At 42.3% G+C, this 20470-nt stretch overlaps 1 protein-coding gene across 1 annotated transcript in view; it reads right to left on the reverse strand.

The window, feature by feature from the left end:
- Csta (cystatin A) overlaps positions 1–6973 on the reverse strand; it is a 16758-nt gene extending 9785 nt beyond the window's left edge. Inside the window, exon 1 of the mRNA XM_004642194.2 lies at positions 6851–6973. Within this exon, the coding sequence (XP_004642251.1) occupies positions 6851–6916 (66 nt within the window). The 5' untranslated portion in view covers positions 6917–6973. The remainder of the gene's footprint in view (positions 1–6850) is intronic.
- Positions 6974–20470: the final 13497 nt, after the last annotated feature.

The raw sequence follows: 20470 nt of genomic DNA on the forward strand, positions 1-20470 counted from the left end.
TATATATGGGGATGGTAGCTTTTCATCTTCAGTTGTCTCTGATGCAGCTTATACGAAATAATTGTTGTTCTGTTAACTGAATACCACTCTGTAATTGCAAAAAAAGTTGCAACTGTTCTGTTGATATTCTGAATGCTTCTAAGTAAATACAATTTTTTTTATTGAAAAAAAAAAAAAAAGAAAGAAAACCCACCAGGACAGGCACTAGGAGGAGCAAAGCCAGCTAGAAATTCATCAAGGCCCAGTATGAGCAGACAAAGCTTGCAGTGAACCCAGTAGAACCCAGTGGGTGTGTCCCTTGATCTCTGGTCACAGGAGGGAGGTCATGGGGGTGGTGCCACCTGGTAAAGCACATTTAATCCAGGGTTGTGCAGGCTTTTCTTACTACTGCAGAGCCAAAGGTCTGGGCCATGAGGCACTCAGCATCTGGACACTTCCCCCTAATCCATAATAGTTGTTTAGAGATGTTTAGGCTATGCAACATGTGGGAGAAAATGGATGGAATATAATGATGGCAATAAGGATGGCACTATTTGGGATAATTTTTATAATAAGAAAGAGAATGGAATTGAGGGGGCCGGGGAGATGGCTCAGTAGAATAAGAGCTTGCCTGGCAAGGACAAGTGCCTGAGTTCAACCCCAGGCCTTTTCGATTCCGACACACACACACACACACACACACACACACACGCACACGCACACATGAAAAGAGAGAGAGAGAGAGAGAAGAGATGTCAACATGTGCTGTCTGACATGTTTTGTGGGATGAAATATGGGGCAAATATGGGGCATTTTCTCACTCAGGATGTGAGAAATGAAGTCACATGGCTAAGACAGTAAGGACCAGCTGAATAAAGAAGGGGCTAGGAAGAAGAATGAGATCCAGTAGGGCATGAGGTCAATTGGGGCATTTTCTTACCAGATACCTGCAATTTTCTTTTTCTTTCTTTTTTTTTTTTGGCGGAACCAGGGATTGAACTCAGGCCCTTGCGCTTGCCAGGGAAGCACTTATTCCACTGAGCCATTTTCCCGGCCCGTGCAATTTTCTAAGGAAAGCCCTGTATCACTTGGGTCCAGATGTTCCCCAAAGCCTCATGCAGTGATAGGTGGGACTTTTTCAGAGTTGGCTGGCCTAGAGTGCATGATGCTGGGATTAAGGGTGGGTGATTTCTGAATCAGCCCACTGATTGGTTTGCACCACCTTCCCTATTCCTGGCAGCCTACACAGAGCATAAAAGGGGCAGAAGGAAGCTGCTAAAGTGGCCTGGACTTGTTTCTTCACCACTTTGTTGCTTTGTTGCCTTCTGCACCCCTGAACTATTGCCCCTCTGCAATGCCCCTCTGCCACGCCTTCTTGCCCTGGAGCCAGGCAATTATGGGCTGAAACCTGTTACACCGAAAGAAACCCTCCTTCCCGTAATTTTGTCTCAGCAACAAGAAAAGTAACTAAAACTAGCAGGAACTGAGACATCCTGTTGGCAGGACTATGGGGGAAAGGAGGGACTGAGGAGAAAAAAGGTAACAGAAAGGAACAAGGACTATGGCTGAAATGATGTCTTGTAGCCTTATGCCCTGCTGCATTTGCTGGGCATGCATTCCCTGGGCTGTGGTGGACAACCTTTCTGTCGTTCTGTGTCTTCTGGGGCAGAGTTCTCTGAGCTGGAGGGGAAGCTGAGGAGGAAGTGGGTACAGTGGGAATGATCTCTGAGAATTGGGATGCCAGCAACAGGGTCATGGAAATCAGGGCAGAGTGTGTGAGGAACCACCCATCACAGATTCCTAATCCAGTGGGCCAGGTACATTCTGATGGAAATGGAAGAGTCGTGCTGAAAGGTTTCTGGCGGTGGCTGAAAGACAGGTTCTTCAGGTGTGGGGCAGTAGGAGAGGTGATAAATGAGGAGGCTGACATCAGAGAGGAGAACATAAATGTGTCGATGGAGTGACAGCTGTGACATGCTAAACTCCAAGGTGTGCCCAGGAAGGTATGGAGATGAAATATTTGCAAGGTATCCTGGCCAAGAAAAATTTTGTTTTGTGTTTTGGCTAGGAATGGTATGTAGCAATCAGGTTTATGACTTAAGGGTGTGTGTGTGTGTGTGTGTGTGTGTGTGTGTCGGTGTGTGTGTACATGTGTGTGTATGATGCAACTACATTTGCATATGTAATTATAGTCCTCACTTCTGTTGAGTGCATTGTGGTGCACACCTATAATCACAGCACTCAGTGAGGTTGAGGCAGGAAGATCAAGCCCAGCCTTTGAGAAACACTGTCTGAAAATAAAATAAAAATAAAGGGCTAGGGATGTTTTTCAGTGTGAATGCCCTGGGTTCAATTCTCAGAAAATAACAACAACAACAATAATCTTTTCTACAAACAATTATTAAAATAACAATTCTTTCATTTTCATAAGTATACTGAGAATTCCTATCCAATAATACTATATGAAACTATTTAGGACAGTGGCCAAGAAACAATGCAAGCTTTCTCTGTTGGGGCCATCGATTTATTTGGTTCTTCAGTCTGTATATTATGACTTTTCATTGAGGGGGCCACATATGGCTCTTTAATTCATTAAATTCATCCCTTAGTTTCTCTCTTATCTCCAGTCTATTTGGTAAATTTCCCAGAGGGTGAGGATCATTTTGTTCCCCTACCTCCATGGCAATGCACACAATATTGCTTCCATAGTCAACGCTTTCTGAATGAGAAGATCATGGTTGTTTTTCTTTCTGACTATTTATCTCCCAAATGTAGGCATTGACTCTCAGCTGACACAGAGAATCTTGGAAGAGGGACCCAAGTACCTTTAGCATCGCTTAGTACATGACATCACCATTGGACCTCTGCTATCTTTTCTTCTACCTTCAAAAATGCTTAAGTTGTCTCAGTTCCAAACCCATTGCTTGCCCTTCTTTTCTTTTGACTGTATCCAACATTCCTCAATTACTTGAATGTCGAATGCCTGGAACGCGCAGTTACCTATGTTGTGTCTGTGGGCCATCCCTCCCCAGAGGCTTCTTCCTGCAGGTGGCGGCACACTAACAAGCTCTCTGGTAGGGAGTGGGAAACCTCATTATTGCCAGCTCTTTTAAGAATACTTGCATTTTAACAAATGATTTTTAAAAATAGAAGTACATTCAGAAATGGAAAGACTAAAGGAGGCTCCACCAGGACCCCCTCAGCTCATCCAGGTGACCAGCAGTAGATAGCTACTTGCCTAGCCCTGCATGGGGACCTAATCAGTTCTACAGTCTTAGAGGACTTGACTCATTTTCTTTACTTGGTCGGTGGTTATAATAAAATCTGCCTCTTGGGGTTGTGTATAGGGAAATAAAACTGATATAACTGATGTGAAAGTGCATCCTAAACCATAGAGCTTACTAACTACTGGGTCTACCTTTCCCCACTTAACTGAGACTTGTTCCTTAAGGCTGTCTCCTTCAGGAGGACAGATCAGATATACTGGGAGTTCAGTGCCTCATGAGCTGAACCACCACTGTAGTTATTTACCTGAGAGTAAAGGGGGCTCACTCACAAACCTTAAAGTCCTTTCTTACCCTAAGCCAATGATTATTGCCAAGTATTCAATTGGGCATTGTTTTCTATTATGTTCTAGATATTCTGACTTCCCTGCTGAACAGTAAACTCCTTGAAGGCTGGGACAGTCCCTTGCAGCCCCAATAGCTTCTGTAAACTCAGCTCATTGCTAGACACATAGGAGATATGCAAGAACCGAGTTTGTGGGCAGACTTAATAGCTCAGCTGACTAAAGTGCCTGCTTCAACAGAGCGCAGGGCACAGGTTCGACCCTGGCCTGCTGTGGCTGCCCTGCCCTTAGAGTGCGCTGAGACAGTGATTGAGACTGGGAGCAGTGGCACGTGCCTGTAATCCCAGAGCTTCATTTGAAAACAGGAGAATCATTACAAGTCTGATCTATGTAGTGAGACCCTGTAGATCCTGTCTGAAATACAGAGAAAAGAAAAAAAAAATTCCAAGAACTGAGCTTACCCTCCAGGGGCATCATTGATGCACACTTCTTGTAGCCATCTACATGCCTCAGGGTTATGAAGACCAAAGGAGAGTCAGGGCTCCTAACAGAGAAAGTGCCTTTGTGGGGTGAGGTAATACCATCCATATCTATTTCTTATTCTATCTGCCTGACAAAGTCAGAGGCTGAGGAAGGCAGAAAGAAAAACATTTTCCAATTAAGTTTATAATAGAAGACATGGCTCAGAGCAACGTAGTGTCACTAACCAAGTAAAGCCTTCAGGTAACTTCTTTAAAAAATATTATTCTAGCAGGTTGTTGTGGTGCATTTCTAGCGTCCCAGACCCCTGGGAGGCTGACACAGGAAGACTGCCTAGTCTGAGCAGTTGAGTGAGTCAGTGAGACCTTCTTTCAAATAATAAAATAATAACAGCAGCAGCAATAAAAGCAAGAGGCTGCAGAAGTAGCTCAGTGTGAAGGCCATGGGTTCAGTTCCTAGGACAGGAAAAAGTTATTCTGACTCCGCATGGTGGAGCATGACTGTAGAACCAGTTTCTTGAGAGGCTGAGGTGAGAGGATTGCTTATGCCTAAGAGTTTGGGACAATCCTGGGCTGAAATAAACAAGACAACAAATAAGTAAACTTGTAGTTAACTAGGCAATAGTGCTTTCTGCATTTTAAATCTCTATCCTTCCCTATCTCCTTATAGTACCTCTGGTTCCTGACATCAGAGAGAGGGGTGGATTTTTCAGAGTTAGGGGTGATCTCAGGAGGATTTTTCAGAGCTAGGGATGATTTCAGGCAATATTTTTAAGTAAAAAGTTATGAAACCTCATTTAGGCATGGATCTTTTTCATTGTTGAGTCATTCATATGCACAGTATTTCAGGTAGTCCTTACAGGTCTGAAATTTGTGGGGCAAGATGTGTTATCTTCTTTTTACAAACAAAATTGGACTTGCAGGCAAGTGAGGTCCAGGTTAGTGGCAGCTTCAGCAGCATCTAGGGGTTGGTAGAAATGCAGATTTTTTTTTGGTCCGTCCCATACCTCTTGAGTTGGAGTTTGCACTTGATCAGGCCCACAGGTGACAATGCATAGCCAAGTGAGAATGCTGATCTGGGCTGAGATAGGAAGATCACTTCAAGTGTGAGGCCAGCCTGGGTTGCAAAATGAGTTTGAGGCCAGCCTGAACTGCATAGTGCAGTTCAATCAATCAATCCATGAGCTCCAAGGTAAGTTTGAAAAGAAACTTCTTTATATGTATTGTTGTATGTTACCCTGATTCTGTATTTGTTTTTGTTTTCCTTGCTTTTGTTTTTACTCTTCAAAATAAAAGAAAGTTATAATAATAAAAAATAAACTTCTTTCCCTAATAGGAGGAGTCTAAAGAAGATGGCATGAAAGTAGGAGGGAGACTATTATTAGATTGATGAAAGTAATTAAAGGAGGCAAGAAGGCCTAATGACAGGTGCCAATAAACTACATTAAAAAAAAATAAAGCAAAAACCTAAGGCTCAGCCTTTAAGTTTTTAGGACTTGACAGAAAGCCTTGGGAAGAGAGCCAGTATCAGTAGTCACAGCATCTTGGTTTTTATTTTGTTCAAACATTCCATAATTTCCAAAGAAACAAACCCAAATAAGACCTTCTCCAAACACATCTTCAAAACTTTCAAGGTCATGAAATACAAGGAAAACTGAAGAACAGTCACAGGTCAGGCCAGAGGAGACTAATGAGGTGTGACAACCCAAGGTACCATGAAACCCTGCTGAGATTTTGGAATGAAAAATAATATCAGTGAGAAAAATGAATGAACTCTGCATACAAATCTAGAATTTAGCCTCCAGTGATTTTAATAAAAGGGCCAGGATGATATAAGATGATAACTTTAGGGGAAACTGAAAGTGGAATTCTGTACTACCTTTGCAACTTCTCTGTAAATATAAAATTATTCTAAACTAAAAAATTTACTGAAAAATTAAAAATAAGTTTAGAAAGATAAATATTTAGCTCTAAAGAATGAGTGGTACAGTTTCAGACATCTAGTTGCTTCCAGAACTTTCATTGTCTGAAAAATAAAGCATCTCATCTCTTCTGCTCACACCAAAAGCTCATCTGGTTTGCCAAAAAGTATCACAGAATGACATTTTAGAGAGAAAAACAAGAAGGGATGGTATAAGAAAGTGAGGTCACAAATTAAAGAGCTATAGCCATAATGTATTTTCCTTTCAAAAATATGCAACATAAACTACATGGGTGACAGCTAACCAAAAAACACTTAAAAATTTATTGATTTGCTAGAAATACTGAGTTTCATTTTTCTCATAATCAATTTGGTGGCCTACTAGAGGATTAGTTCTCTTCTCTACTGATTTAATTACTCCATTCAAGACACTAGAATGGTGTCTATTTAGGCAAACACGAAGCAAGTTAGTTACTGATCATTTTCACAATATTGTCCCTCACTCAACTCATTAAAAACAAAACCAAAAAACTCTCCTGCAGAGCATTCGAAGTCTAGTTCATCGAATTGTTAATGACTAGATTTTTATTACAGGATGGAAACATTCATGACTAACTAATCATTTGCTCTCCAGTCAGACATGGACACAAGGGCTCTAAAGTTGATTCAGTACAAATTCTTCTTTAGCAAAAGGGATATGAAGCTCCAGCAAGAAATGTGACTTGGTCAACTCTGGTAGCGTTGGGATTATTCACCTCAGAAGCTCAGTGTTCCAGTTTCCCTTGCCCCAAAGCCACACACTTACCATTGCTCTGGATTTCGTGTTCCTCTCTGCTCCTACCCCAGGGCCACACTATGGTCTGAGGTTTTGATCAAACTTTTTCCTGAAATGCTTCAACTCACCTTGTCAGCAATCTCCTGGATTTCAGGAGTAGCAGGTTTGGCCTCGCTCAAGCCTCCAGGTATCATTGTGGCTGGTTGCTTCCTCGCAGGAGCAGAGCGCTGGAACCAAAGTACTAGGCAAGTGTGGAGACTCAGGTTTTTAAAGAGGTGCCTGTAGCTCCGCCTCTATTTCCACAAAGAACAAAGGGGCGCAGGGAAAAGAAATATGCTCCGGGGCAAATTTTTTTGTCTCCTCCAGAGAACAGGCTGAGTGAGGGTGGGAAGGATGCGGGCTAAGGTGAAGGAATGGGCGTGTGCAGGAGTCGTGCTGTGACAGGTCACCCCGCCCCGAGGTCCCGCAGTGGGTAATGGTCCACCTGTTTTGCGATGTCTGAAATGTGACCTGAGAAACCAGAGTTTCCAAATGTTCTCAAACCTTCAACACAACATTTTGTATTTTTTATTAAAAAAGAATATAAATTAATAATATTAAGGCTGGCTATTTAGAAATTACTTAACTGTAAAAATTTTCTATTTTTACTGGTACACATTTGCAGTCCATAATGACTGCATTCACAGTGGGGAGTGATACTTGCAGATAATACATCTTAATTCTTTCTTACTTCTTACTCTCCTCGGCCTCTCTGTTCTACTTCATTTATAAATCAATAAAAGGATTTATCTGCAGGACTTTCACTAGGTAGGTACAACTCATATTTATTTAAAATTTTTAGAACAGGAAAAGAAGGAAGTAATAGACATCTGCATTTTTATCACTCGAAACTAAAGATGCTAACATTTTGTCTTATTTGCTTCATATTTTTTTTTTTTTTTTGCAGTTTTAAAAGAAATAAAATGGGGCTGGGGAGATGACTCAGTGCTTCCCTGGCAAGCACAAGGGCTTAGAGTTCAATCACGGTTCCAGGAAAAAAGAAAAAAAGAAAAAAGAAAAGAAAAAAGAAAAAGAAATGAAATGTTCTAGGCATGGTGGAAGCTCCTATCCCACCTAACCTTGCCATGCACAGCGGTAAGTCCCACTGTGGGTTTGGTACCCTTTTGTAGAGGGCCCCCCTCTCAGACCTGGGGGTTGAAGCTAATGACTTGGTACTGAGCTACACCACTAGTTCTTTTTAATTTTTTATTATTAGTCTCTCTAAATCACTAAGTTGCTCAGGTAGAGCTTGATCTTCCTTCCTCAGCCTCCTGAGTGCTGGGATTACAGGCATACACCACCATGCCCAGCTATCTCATTTTTATACTGGTGAGTTTTAAAAATTTCACTTACGGTGATCTGTTTTGCAAAAGAATCTATGCTAGATTTATTTATTCTACCTAATTTTCATGTACTGGTCCATATTTTACATATTTTATGTATTCATTCCCACTTGATGAAGATTTTGGTTATTTGTAGTGTCACCCTTAGAAAGAACGTTGCATTACCTCCCTTTGTCCATGGGTAGGGCTTCATCAAGCAATTTATCTAGAGCAAAATTGTTGTGATATGAATATCTATATAATTTTATTAAATAATGGAAATAAGTAGTACATAGGCATGATGAAAATGTTGGAAAGAAACTGAAGAGTTTACAATGTAAAACTATTTTCCCACTCGATTTCTCAGCTATTTTATTCCTCTCCAGAGAAAATGTTGGTCCCAGCTTCTTGTGTGTCCTTTGGAGACGCTTTTCACACATACCAGTGAATAGGATGACAGGCGGGCTTTACCGTGTGTGAATCACACGCCCCACATAGGAATAAAACAGCACTACACTTTGGACACTGTCTCTTAACCTTGCTTTTATATTGGATCCTCAGTGTTTTCCATTAGATTCTTTAATTCTGCAGCGACATAGGGCCTTCAGAAGGGCTGTGAGGGCGCCATTTGTCCCAAGGGAGGCAGGTGGCTCTCTTTCAGTGAGCAGGCAAGGGAGGAGGTAAGGCTTATTGCGGTGTGCACTGCAGTCATTAGGTAAGTGAGGTTGCTAAAAGTTACAAGGAGTACAGAAACCATTTATGGAAGCAAGGTATAAGGTACGATATTAGGAAAAACACTATTTTCTCCTATGATAGTCTCAGCACTTATCACATTCTCGCTAAGATGTGTGAGCATTTTTCCCAATATGTCAACAATTCTCCATCCAACACACACTGCCTGGGAATCCCACAATTCAGCCTGCCAGAGTGCTGGGATTGCCAGTGTGAGCCACCATGAGCCCAGCTGCTCTGATCAACTATTAACTCAAACTTCGGCCTACTCTTTTCCCAAAGGTTGGGCTGAAAACTTCTAATCTGGCGGTTCTTTTACTGTACCTTCCATCTGGGAGCCCACTATGAATTGCCTCTGGCAGAACAAAAGACCCCCCTATTGCCCAGCAAAGCCTAACGCTTAGGAGCTCTGTCTCAGGATCCACGATCAAAGACCAAACATCAGAACAACAGATCCTTTTAGCATACCTAGCTCCACTATTGCTCAGGCAATGACAAGGGTTTAGGAGGTCTACATCAGGAATTGGAGAGAGAGAGAGATCTTATTATAGTTCCCAGTATAATAGTTGGATGAAAGAAGATTCTTGAGAGAGAGAAATAATGAGAAAGTTATCACGATGAAAAATGAATAGGCACCTGAGCCGAGCTGGAGATATGGACTGAGAAGGAATGAGCTAGATGCTTTGTGTAGCACAGATACTATGAGCAGGGAGGAAGGAGCAAAGAGAAGAGACCCGGGCGACCAACAGAAATGAGTCGCTTGGGTGATCCAGGAGGTACTGTTACTATGAGTAGAATTTGGAGCTCTGGGATGAATAGCAGGTTTAAGCAATGAGGTAAAAAATGTAAGTGGAGCCCAAGTATGGTGGCACATGCCCATGATCCCAGTATTCAGGAGGCTGAGGTAGGAGGATTGCTATCAGTTGGAGGCCAACCTGGGCTAGAAAGTGAGTTCATAGCCAGACTTGCATGGTGAAATCTTGGCTCGAAAAGATAAATAAACAAATGAATAAACAAAAAAGGAGAAGAAAGAAAAAGAAAAAGAAAAAGTCCACCTTTTTATTCTTTATAGGTAAATGCTGGGGAGAATTCTTTGCAAAGTTTAATCAAAACCTTACTAATATAATGTGTAAATCAAAAATCCTGAGCCTTCATGCTTCAGTGATCTTGTAGAAACTTGATGTTTATTCACATATCATAACATTTTAAAATGCTATCCTACCTGTTACCATACTTGTAAAGATGAGGCAGGAAAGAATGTTGAAGGACAGTAACATAGCCATGAACTTTGGAACACAATAAACAAGAAATAATGCTACGCAGATGAAGCTCTTGTTCAGTTTGAGTCTATTCCACCTTAGTATGTTGTCAAAAAGAAAAAAAAAAAAACAGTTTAACTTTCTGCCTCATTACTTTATAAGAGTAAATAATGAGAACTAGGTGTTTACTGGTATAAAATAAGACTTTTTTCAAATATAGTCTAGGAAAGAACTTTTGTATGGTATAATCCGTATTTTTGAAAAGAAATTTGCCTTCTTGATTAAAACATTTAATCAATTTTCTAATTTTAGTGGGATTAAGACTTGCACTGGGAATCTATTTCCTCAAAATAATAAATACTTTTAATAAAAATTCTTACTGATTTTATGACAATGGCTGAGTCATTGGGAATTGTCCTTGGCAGAGCTGCTTTTGTTTCTCTCCCCCTTACTATTCAGCAAGGTTGCTTTTCCTCTCTAATCTTTTTCAGGTCCCTCCCTTTGGGCTGGCATTCTAAATTCTGCAGAAAATCCCCACCTCAACTGGTATGTTAAATGCTAGCCAGGTGTGGAGTTAGATTCTGATAATCCTAGCATTCTGGGAGTCTGGAGCAGGAAGATTGCAAGCTCCAGTTTCACCTAGGCAATCTGGTGACCTAGAAAGACTTTGTCTCAAGATTAAAAATTAAAATTAAAAAGGGACAGGGGATGAAGCTGTGCCTGAAGACCCTGCAGCTGATTCCCAGCACCACATGCACAAGATCTCAAATGCTCAATAATTTTCCTTTAGCTTTATGCAACTCAGCACATCTGCTGATCTTCAGATACTATTAGAATATGTATGTACTGCCAGCCTTTATTTCTTAGATCCTTTGTATCCATTAACACAAAACATGTACGTTAGGGCTAGGTTTAACTTGCAGAAAGGTAATACTTAAAAAGAACTATAGGAACTGGCCCGAGGAGGTTAAGGTCCATTGCAATGTCATGGAGACAGAAAGAAGAGACACATGCCTTGGGTCTGAAGACCCCATTGAGCATGTGATCTTTCTTTCCTGATCCTCCTTTCCTTTTCTATAAAGCCCTTTGGGTCCCCAAGTCTGCAGAAATGGAGCCTTGGGGATGACAGCCCTTCTGTTTTCTGAGATGCCAAGCCTTTGAGTAAGCCTGATTTCTTCCTTTCAACCCTCAGCTCCCAAATACTGGCCTTTCTTGTTTCCTTCCCCCCCCCCCCGGAAAAAATTCAATCCCGGAACCAGGGATTGAATTCAGGCCCTTACACTTGCCAGGGAAGCACTTATTCCACTGAACCACCTCCCCTTTGACCAAAAGCCTGGGCCTTATTCTGCTAAAGTTTGAACTTCTTAATCTTCTACACTAGTTATGGAGGCAACAAATTATTATTGTTTCAATGAAATGTTAATAATTACTAAAATGTAAGATTGCTGTGTGCAAATAAATGAAATTCTAATAACCATCCTAAAATGATTAGTTCTCAGAAATTCCTTTGCTAATGTTGGGGCTCAGAAAATGACTCCCTAGGGTTGGGGGTGTAGTTCAGTGGAAGAGTATTTGTCCACTGTGCACAAAGCCTTGGGTTTGATCCTCAGTACTGCCAAAAGAAAGAAACAATACATAAAAATATAGCACTTTGGCATGCCAAACACTTTAGAAAGAGATACTAGGCAGGTCTCAGAAATGCAGTCTATTTTTGACTGTATCTTTTTTCCTCCCCTGAAGTAGGTCCAAGAAACGAAAAATTCCTCTTCTTCAAGGTAAATCATGGAAAGAAGAGCCCCCTTTCTGCAAAGACATCCAGAAAACCTTGCCGCTCTAACCTTGCACTGATTTTCTGTGTAGGAGGCAGCCATAAAAAAAATTATTGGACTGACCTTGTCTGATAGGAGATCATATGAGTGTAGTTCTAGAAGGTGCTCTGCTCTTCATCTGGGAAGATAGGAACAACACACAAAAAAGGTCAAGAAGAAACTGAACAAAAAGGCCATTCCCATTAAGTTGTATCATTTTTGTCCAATCACATTTTTATACAAAATCCATTCTCCACCAAATCTAAGCATTAATATGGACAGTTTTTTCTTGGGAGGACCTTCATTTTCAAAAACTTTTGCTTCATTTAAAACTTTTACTAAGTAAATCTGTTGCACTTTTCTTTTGTTATACTGTCTTCTGTTATAGAAATGGGTCCCTGAAGAGAAGGAGGAGGAAGAGAAGGAGGAGGAAGAGGAGGAGGAGGAAAAGAGGGAGGAGGAAGAGGAGGAGAAAGAGGAGGAGGAGGAGGAGGAGGAGGAGGAGGAGGAAGACGAGAGGCATATCACCTTTCTACCTTTAGAAGACAAATTAAGATTTTGTTATTCCTTTCACAACCTCCAGGTACAAATTTTAAATGCTTTGACCAACTTTCACTATTAACTTGTGTTTATCTGCAGTTTGCCATACAAGGAAGAAAATAAGTGAGTGCAGAAAGATGGAAGGCAGTTTTTTTCAACTCTGGCAGAGGAGGAGAGGGAGATGGAAAGAATGAAATATTAAAGGTGAAAATCAGGACCAGAGAGGAGAGAATCGGGAGGCCAGGAGGATTGTAAGCTGCACAGTCAGGAGGCTGCGGCAGTGACTCAGGGTGGCAGTCAAGAAGCTCTGGGCCAGTGGCAGGGGCTTTGGCCCTGAGTTGTTCTCTGTGTCTGCTCGTAGCCATGGTGTTGACATCACAATGTATCATAACTGACTGTCCCTCCCGGAGCCCCTCTAGCTTTCCCCTCAGGGGCACTACCAATCACCCTGTTGCTCAACCCGGAAATCATAAAGCCAAGCTTCATTTTCTTATTGCCAAATCTACTCTGTCACAGAAGCCTGCATTTTCTTGTCAAGAAGTGCAATGTACTGCTTGTGCTCCAAACTGCTCTTGAGTGATCATTTATAAACACAAACTAGATGGCATTATACCCCTGGGTAAGTTTCATCAATATTCTCCCATTGATTTTTAAGTAAATAAATAGTAATTACTATTTGCATTATTGGAGATTGAACCAGGGCTTCACATATGCTAGGCCAGGCAAGTGATCTACCACAGAGCTACATGCCTAATCCTTTTTAAAATTGTTTATTTTGAGAGAGAATACAGTTTGAACTCGTGATCCTTCTGCCTTACCCTCTTAGAGTGCTGGGATTGCAAATGGACACTTCTATGGTTAGCTCTTTTCACCTATTTAAGGGAAAATCCCCACCCCTAGACTTTTTGTAATTTTTATTTTTAAAGAATACAAAATAGTGATAGAATAAAGCATTAGCAAAGTAATAAGAATTCAACAATGGTTGCTGAATTACATGACACTATCTTCAAGTTAGCTGTTCAGATTACTAGATATAAATGTGTAAGAGTTGTTTAAAGAAACAAAACAATCACAAAGAAGTTATAAGAGATTCAAAAGAGGAGAAAGAAAAAAAAAATCAGAGTAAAAAAATATTAAGCATTAACTGCTCCTTTCAAAAGATCAGCATAAGTAGATAATACAATTATCCGAATCATTCTGCATATACAACTAAATATATATTTTTTCCTCCTTTCATTTGTCCCCACCCCCTAGGCTGCACCTGTTCAGACTTTGCCTGGCTCTCCAATTTCATCTCACAGCACTTCTCCCCTTCCTGCAGCCGGATGCACTGGCCCCTTGGATTTGTGAGACAGCCCGAGCCGTCTCCGTCCCAACCTCAGAAGCTTGTTCTGTGAGCCGGGAATGCTCCTCTGCAGATTATTCTCTTCCATGCTGTCTCAGGAGAATGTCACATGCTAGAAGAGGGCTGCTCTGACTTCCCACTGGCTTCTATGTTATTAACAGCACTATGCACAAACTGAACCTATTTTGGTTACTTTTATTCTTTTTGTTGCCTGGAATAATGGTTACATTCCAAGAGCCTAGAGCCTACAGTGGTGGTGAACCTGTGGCACATGTACTGCTGCAGGCTGTTTGTTTCATTGAAAGCTCTAAAAGGTTCCCCAGGGCCTGGGGAGATAGCTCAGTAGAATTAAGTGCTTGAGTTCAATCCCTGTTTCTGCAAAAAAACAAAATAAAAAAACCCCAAAAAAACAAAAACAAAAACAAAAAAACAAAAACAAACAAACAAACAAACAAACCCCAAAAGCAAGCAAAAAACCCCACAAATTTGTTTAGGGGCTGGGGAGATGGCTCAATAGAATAAGCGCTTCCCTGGGAAGCGCAAGAGCCTGAGTTCAATCCCTGGTTATATATGTTCCCCATTTCCCCATTACTGGCTTAGAATAATGCTTGCAGATAGTAAAGGTTCAATGTCTCCTGAATAAAATAATTGTTCTCTTTCTTGTCTTCCTTCCTTATGCTTAAGTATGTGAGTGGAAGGAACTCTGCTTGTCTCTTTCCTCATTGTCATTGTTACCTGGCAGGACTCCCAGCATGTATTAAACACTCAATCAATACTGACTGAATGAAGTGGCGTGCCCAAGCTCTCTATCCTGAATAGGTTATGGGTCTGTCCCGCAGAACCTTATATTATGGAAACTGGGGATAGAGATGTCTCCTCAGCCCCACCCCAGGATGGCAATGGAGCCAAAAGGCAGAAAAATGGGGGTCCAGAATGCTCAACCTTCTTCCACAAGAGCAGATCTTATTCGTCTTATAAACAGCAGCTCTACAAGTATATAAAATAGTTAGGAGGCATGAGATCTTGCCATTTTAAAAAATGTAAAGGAGAGATTTAGACTAAACCCTTTTATCCCTGAGGATCCCAAAGCTGAGAGAGATGGGGCTCACTCAAGGTCATGCGCAGTCAGGGGCAGAGCTGGGCTGGAGTCCATGTCAACTGACTTTCTGCTCTCTTGGTGGGATCTCCTCTTCTCACATGGACTCTCACAGCCAGGGGTGACTGGCATTGAGGACCTGTAGCCTTGGGGTGTGGGTAGAGAGAGTGCTTGCCCTGTGTGCACGGTGAGCACAGAAAGGCATTTCTCTCTCTGAAGTGGTTTTTGGTCATGGATTCCCAGGAGACTCAACCTCTGTCAATCAGCAGCCTTAGAGGTTGGGTCTGCCTGGGCAGAGCACTGACCTGCTGCTCACACGAGCAGTTGCATCAATGGGGAAATCTCTGTGTTTGCTGGGAATTGGGTGAACCCAGGTGGGGAGCCACAGGCCAGCGAGTGGTGCTTGCTGTCCCATAGATAGGAGGCTGCTGGAGGTTCCAAGGTAGGAGAATGGGCCTCACTCAGCTCTGCTTGCTCTGACTTCCTCTCCAGGCTGATGCAGTTAGTCTCAGCTGGTGAGCTAAGTTTGCTTGGTTGTGCAGAGGTTGGTGGTTCCTGCAGCAGTGCCATCTGCCTGTGCTGGTGGCCTCAACACCTGCTGGCCAAGGCCCATCTAACCCACAAGGTGTTTCTCTTATGCAGGGAAGGGTAGCTGTCAAGGGAATGCATTGTTACTGCTTATTTTTCACCCTATGTTCACATGAACCTCAGAGGCCTGCCTGAAATACAGGCTCTTTTGAGATCCTGTCTGAAAAAAATGAAAATGAAAAAAAAAAAAGAGGGCCCAGGGAGATAGCTCAGTAAAATAAGCACTTGCCTGGCAAGCTCAGGGTCCTGAGTTCAATCCCCAGCACTGCAAAAATAAATAAATAAATAAATAAATTCGGAGAGGAGGATTTGAGACAGGGTCTTGCTAATGTAGTCCAGGCTGGCCTGAACTCACAGCAACCGTCCTAGCTCAGCCTCCAGAATACTGGGATTACAAGCATGTGAAACGATCTAGATTTAAAAAACAATTTTTAAGTGTTACTGGGTGTGGTGGTATACATCTGTAATCCCAGCTCATGGGAGGTGGCAATAGGAGACTCATGTGAGCTCAGGAGTTTGAGACCAGCATAAGTAACACAGCAAGGCCCTACGTCAAGAATAAATGAATAGGGCCGGTGAGATAGCTCAGCAGACTGTGGCTCATGCCCTGTGCCGGCCCCACCCCGGCCCCCTGCCCCCAGGCACACTGAGCCGGCTACCAAGACCGGGCTGGTGGCACACACCTGTAATCCCAGTGCTGGGGAGGCTGAACACAGGAGGATCACTAATGAGTCTGAGCTCCTACAGTCCCAGGAGGAAGAGGTTAGAGCTGCGCAGTGAGACTCCATACCAGATAAATAATAATAAGAAATCCCCAAGAGATAAATGACTAAATAAAGTTTTACTGAGGTATAATTGACCACAATAAACTGGGCATATTCAAAATGTTCATTTTGATAACTCTGGCAAGCAGATATGAATATTTGCATGCCACAGTCATTACCCACAGCCTCTTCATGTGCCTTCGTCATCCCCCTCCTGTGTCGTACCATGTTCCTCTCCCTAAGCACCTGTTAATCCACTGTCATCATGTCTATTTTCCATAAGAAGGATCATACTGTACGTTCTTTCTTTCTCTCTCTCTCTCTCTTTTTTTTTTTTTTGGTGGAACCAGGGATTGAACTCAGGCCCCTGTGCTTGCCAGGGAAGCGATTATTCCACTGAGCCATCTCCCCGGCCTCCAGCGTTCTTTCTTTTTTTGTATGGCTTCTTTTACTTGACAATTATGAGATTCATCCATGTTCTTGCTTGTGTTAATACTTCATTCTTTTTTTTTTTGGGCCACCTCAAGATGCCTTCAGGGCATTTCTGGTTTGGCAGGAGTATCTGGGTTCGAACCACAGCATCCCGAGCCTGACTGCTTCCCTTAAGCAGACACTTAAACAACTGAGCTAATGGGCAGGCCCCCAATACTTCATTCTTAATACTTGGTTGACTAGAATATTATTGACTAGGTATCCTCAGTTCACCTGTGGGCGGTTTTCAGTTTGTAGATAGTGAAACAATGCTGCTGTGAACCCTTTAGGACTTTACATAATTTATTTCTTGGATAAATACCTAAGAGCACAATGGCTGAGTCATACAGTAGGTTTACATTTTAAAGAAATTTCCAAACTATTTTCCAAAGCAGTAATAATCATTTCACTTTCCCAACCCTAGCACATGAGAGTTTCCATTTCTCTGCACTTTTGCCAATTTCATGGTAATAACCTCAGGAACAGAGGCATTCTTCAACATTTTCTCTTATGAGAGAGAAATCTGTCCTCCCCCAATCACTTTCCAATGGTTCCTTTTTCCCTTTACCCCACTCAGATTCTAAGTGGATGAGACAAAATGGCAATGGGGTGCTTCTCATGACCTCAGTAAGATTCTCCACATTGCAGGGGGCCACAGAGCTCCCCTTCCCTGTCTTCATTAAGGACAAGGACCCTGCTGGGAAGAGGAGTTGGTGCAGGCCTGGGGCTGAAGGAGCCTTTGTCAGTCCTGCTGCTGAAATGTAAGCATGGTCAGCCTGGAGGAGGTGCTGTGACCCCAGGAGGAAGAGGTGGGAGTCAGTGAAAGGGACAGGAGTTCATAGGCCGCTGGCCCCTTCTGGTGGATGCATGTACTTCAGAAGTGCACATGAGAGCTGGGAGGCTGGGGTAGGAGGATCCCTGTGTCTTCAAAAAAAAAAAAAAAGAAAAAAAATACAAGCTCTTCCTAGGCAGCTGCTGGGTAATCACAGCTGAATGAGAAGTGTCTAATGTCACTAGTGTCATTGTCATTCACATAGCTAGAATCTCCTTCCTCTCTGCCCTCACTCTTCTCCAAGTCTTTGTATACAAGGCTACTGGACTCATTCAGATGCCCAGGTACCGGGCACAAAACCCAGGGGCTTCACAAGCTAGACACACGCACCATTTGGAGCTGTACTCCAGCCCCCAAACACCCTCATTCTGGGTCACACATGTTTTGGGGTTCTATCATTTTATTGTTTCTGTTGTTTTGTTTTGCTTTTTCCTTGATTTAAGTATGGTTTATGTGTGGTAAAATGCATGGTGTTTAACTGCACAGCTCAATAGTATGTGCCTACATTTAGGCAGTTGTTCATGCCCATGTAACAAGTTGTAAAATATTTCAATAGTCTGAGAAAGTTTAGCTCCTCTCCGGTCTCTATGGGCTACTCAAGTAAGTTTTGCTTACTTTAAAACTTTCCAATTGATCCAGCTATTCCTCTTCTGGGCATCTTCCAAAGAGTTAAAGACAATTGTACCACAGAGATACATTCCTAACCATTCTTACAGTAGTACAACTGGATGAAGATAATGTGGATTTATACCCAGTGGAGCAATACTCTGCCTCAAAGAAAGGCAGACTTGGGTCATTGGTAGGAAAACGGGTGCACCTTGAGACTGCAATGTTAAGTGAAATAAATCAGACCCACAGCTAAAATAGTGTGAGGTTTCTCTTGTTTGAGAAACCCAAATGATAAATAAAGAACAAAATAAAAGAGAGATAGATAGTAGGAGGTTGGGAGATAGATGGGAAGAGGACCAATGGGTGGGGAAGTGGGGAGGGAGGAGAGCGAAGGAGAAAAGAATAGAAATCAGGATGCATTATGCGCATGCACCAACTCCACCGAGGCGTGTAACCGTTGTTACTGCAAACACAAACTAATGAAAAAGAAAGAAAGTAAAAAAAAGGAACTCATGCACAAACAGAGCAAAACTTTCCTAAGGGAGATCATGCTGAGGTTCTCTTTGGTGTTTGCCATCTTACTCAGGATTATTTAGGGGGATGCATCTACGCATACGTCAATAATTCATTCTTTTTAAATTTCTGTGCAATATTCCAGTGTATGATCATAACATGGTTGGTCAGTCTCTGGCTGGTGGGTATTCGGGTTAACTCTAGTTTTGGGCTATTTTGAATGAACCTGTTAGGAGATCTTTTCTCTTGAATTTGTGCATAGGAGTGGAAATCCTGGGACATAGATAAAGTGCAAGTTTAGCTTTCCTTGTGTTTGGCCACTCTGGAGGCCAAACACTCTTTGAATTAGGCCACCCTGGGGCTTGGAGGAGCCAAGGGGAGTTGACATGTCTGCCAGACCCCAAGCTCCCAAGAGTCAAGCAATCTCCTGAATGCAACTTTTTAAATTGCATACTGCTCACATTCACAGCAAAGTGCAGGAGAGCCTACTCCTGGCATAAGCTGAAAGCTGGAGGTGGCGACCATGGTGCAGCATCCTTCTTCCACCCCACCAAATGGGGATGAGAAGGTAGGGGGGCCCAGTGGGTGACCTTGGAACTCAGCCACTGAGCCCTGGACCTCTCACTGAGCTGGAGAAAGGCAGGGCATTTGGGATGATAATCACAGTTGCAGAGCTCTAGCGGCAGCTTGTGGATCCGGGGCAGAGCCACAGCTAGGGCCAGGAGACTTGAGGCCTGTGGGCCGAAGGGCAGCTGAGGCTTTTTCCTGTGTGCTCTGGGGAGTTTGATATGAACACCACGTGCTCATCTTATAGTGCTGTACAAATAACGTGCACGAATCCTGTGGTGGTACAAATACGTTTTTCCTTATGGTAAAACTATATTTTCTAAAAACTGCATTTCCTGAAAACAGTTTCTTGAAAGGGCCAACAAGGTAAGATTTTTGGCATGCAGGCCATGTGTTTATTACACTGTGGGGCGACCACACAGGGTATCACACAGGTACACTGGTCTTATGGTTTTCACAAGCTAGTTTAGATTCAGAAAGAAAGTTTAGCGCAAGACAGGTGCAAAAGGTGGCTTCTGTCCTGCTCCCATCACTGAAACTAAACTTGAGCCCAGACAGAAGCTTAAGTCAGCTTCTGTTCGGCTCACACCATGAGAACCCAGAGAACTTCCTCTGCCACACTTGGTGTTGCTGGCCCTTTTGACCTGAGCCATTCTGATAGCTCGAAAGTACATCTCACTGTGGTCTATATTTGCATTTACTTGACCATCTCTTTTAACATTTCCTTTAGCACCTTTCATGAGTTTTGTGTTTGGATTGATCTTATTTCTTTGCAGTACTGAGAATTAAACTTGGGACCTTTCTACCAAGTTATACCCCCTAACCCTTTCTGTTTTGTTTTAATTTATTTTGAGACAGGATTTTGCTAAGTTTCTCTGGTTGGGCTGGAGGCTGTCATCTTTGGCCTTAGCCTCCTATAGTTCCGAATTGCAGGTGTCCTCCACCTTGCTTGGCTTGAGTATCTTCTTCTTCTTCTTCTTCTTCTTCTTCTTCTTCTTCTTCTTCTTCTTCTTCTTCTTCTTCTTCTTCTTCTTCTTCTTCTTCTTCTTTAAATCATCATTGACTTATTCATTAATATGTTGTCAAATTTAGTTCTCTATAGACTATGTGGCTTATTCCATTCTGTATTATTAGATACACATACTTAAAAATATTTAACTCATTTTTATGTTAAATATTTTCCAAAAAAAATAATTTTGTTACTGCTCTCTACCAACAAGGGAGCCAGGGAGATAGCTCAGTTGAATAAGTGCTTGCCTGGCA

The sequence above is a fragment of the Octodon degus genome, unplaced genomic scaffold (genome assembly GCF_000260255.1).
Source record: "Octodon degus isolate 3935 unplaced genomic scaffold, OctDeg1.0 scaffold00147, whole genome shotgun sequence".
Classification (NCBI taxonomy): Eukaryota; Metazoa; Chordata; class Mammalia; order Rodentia; family Octodontidae; genus Octodon; species Octodon degus.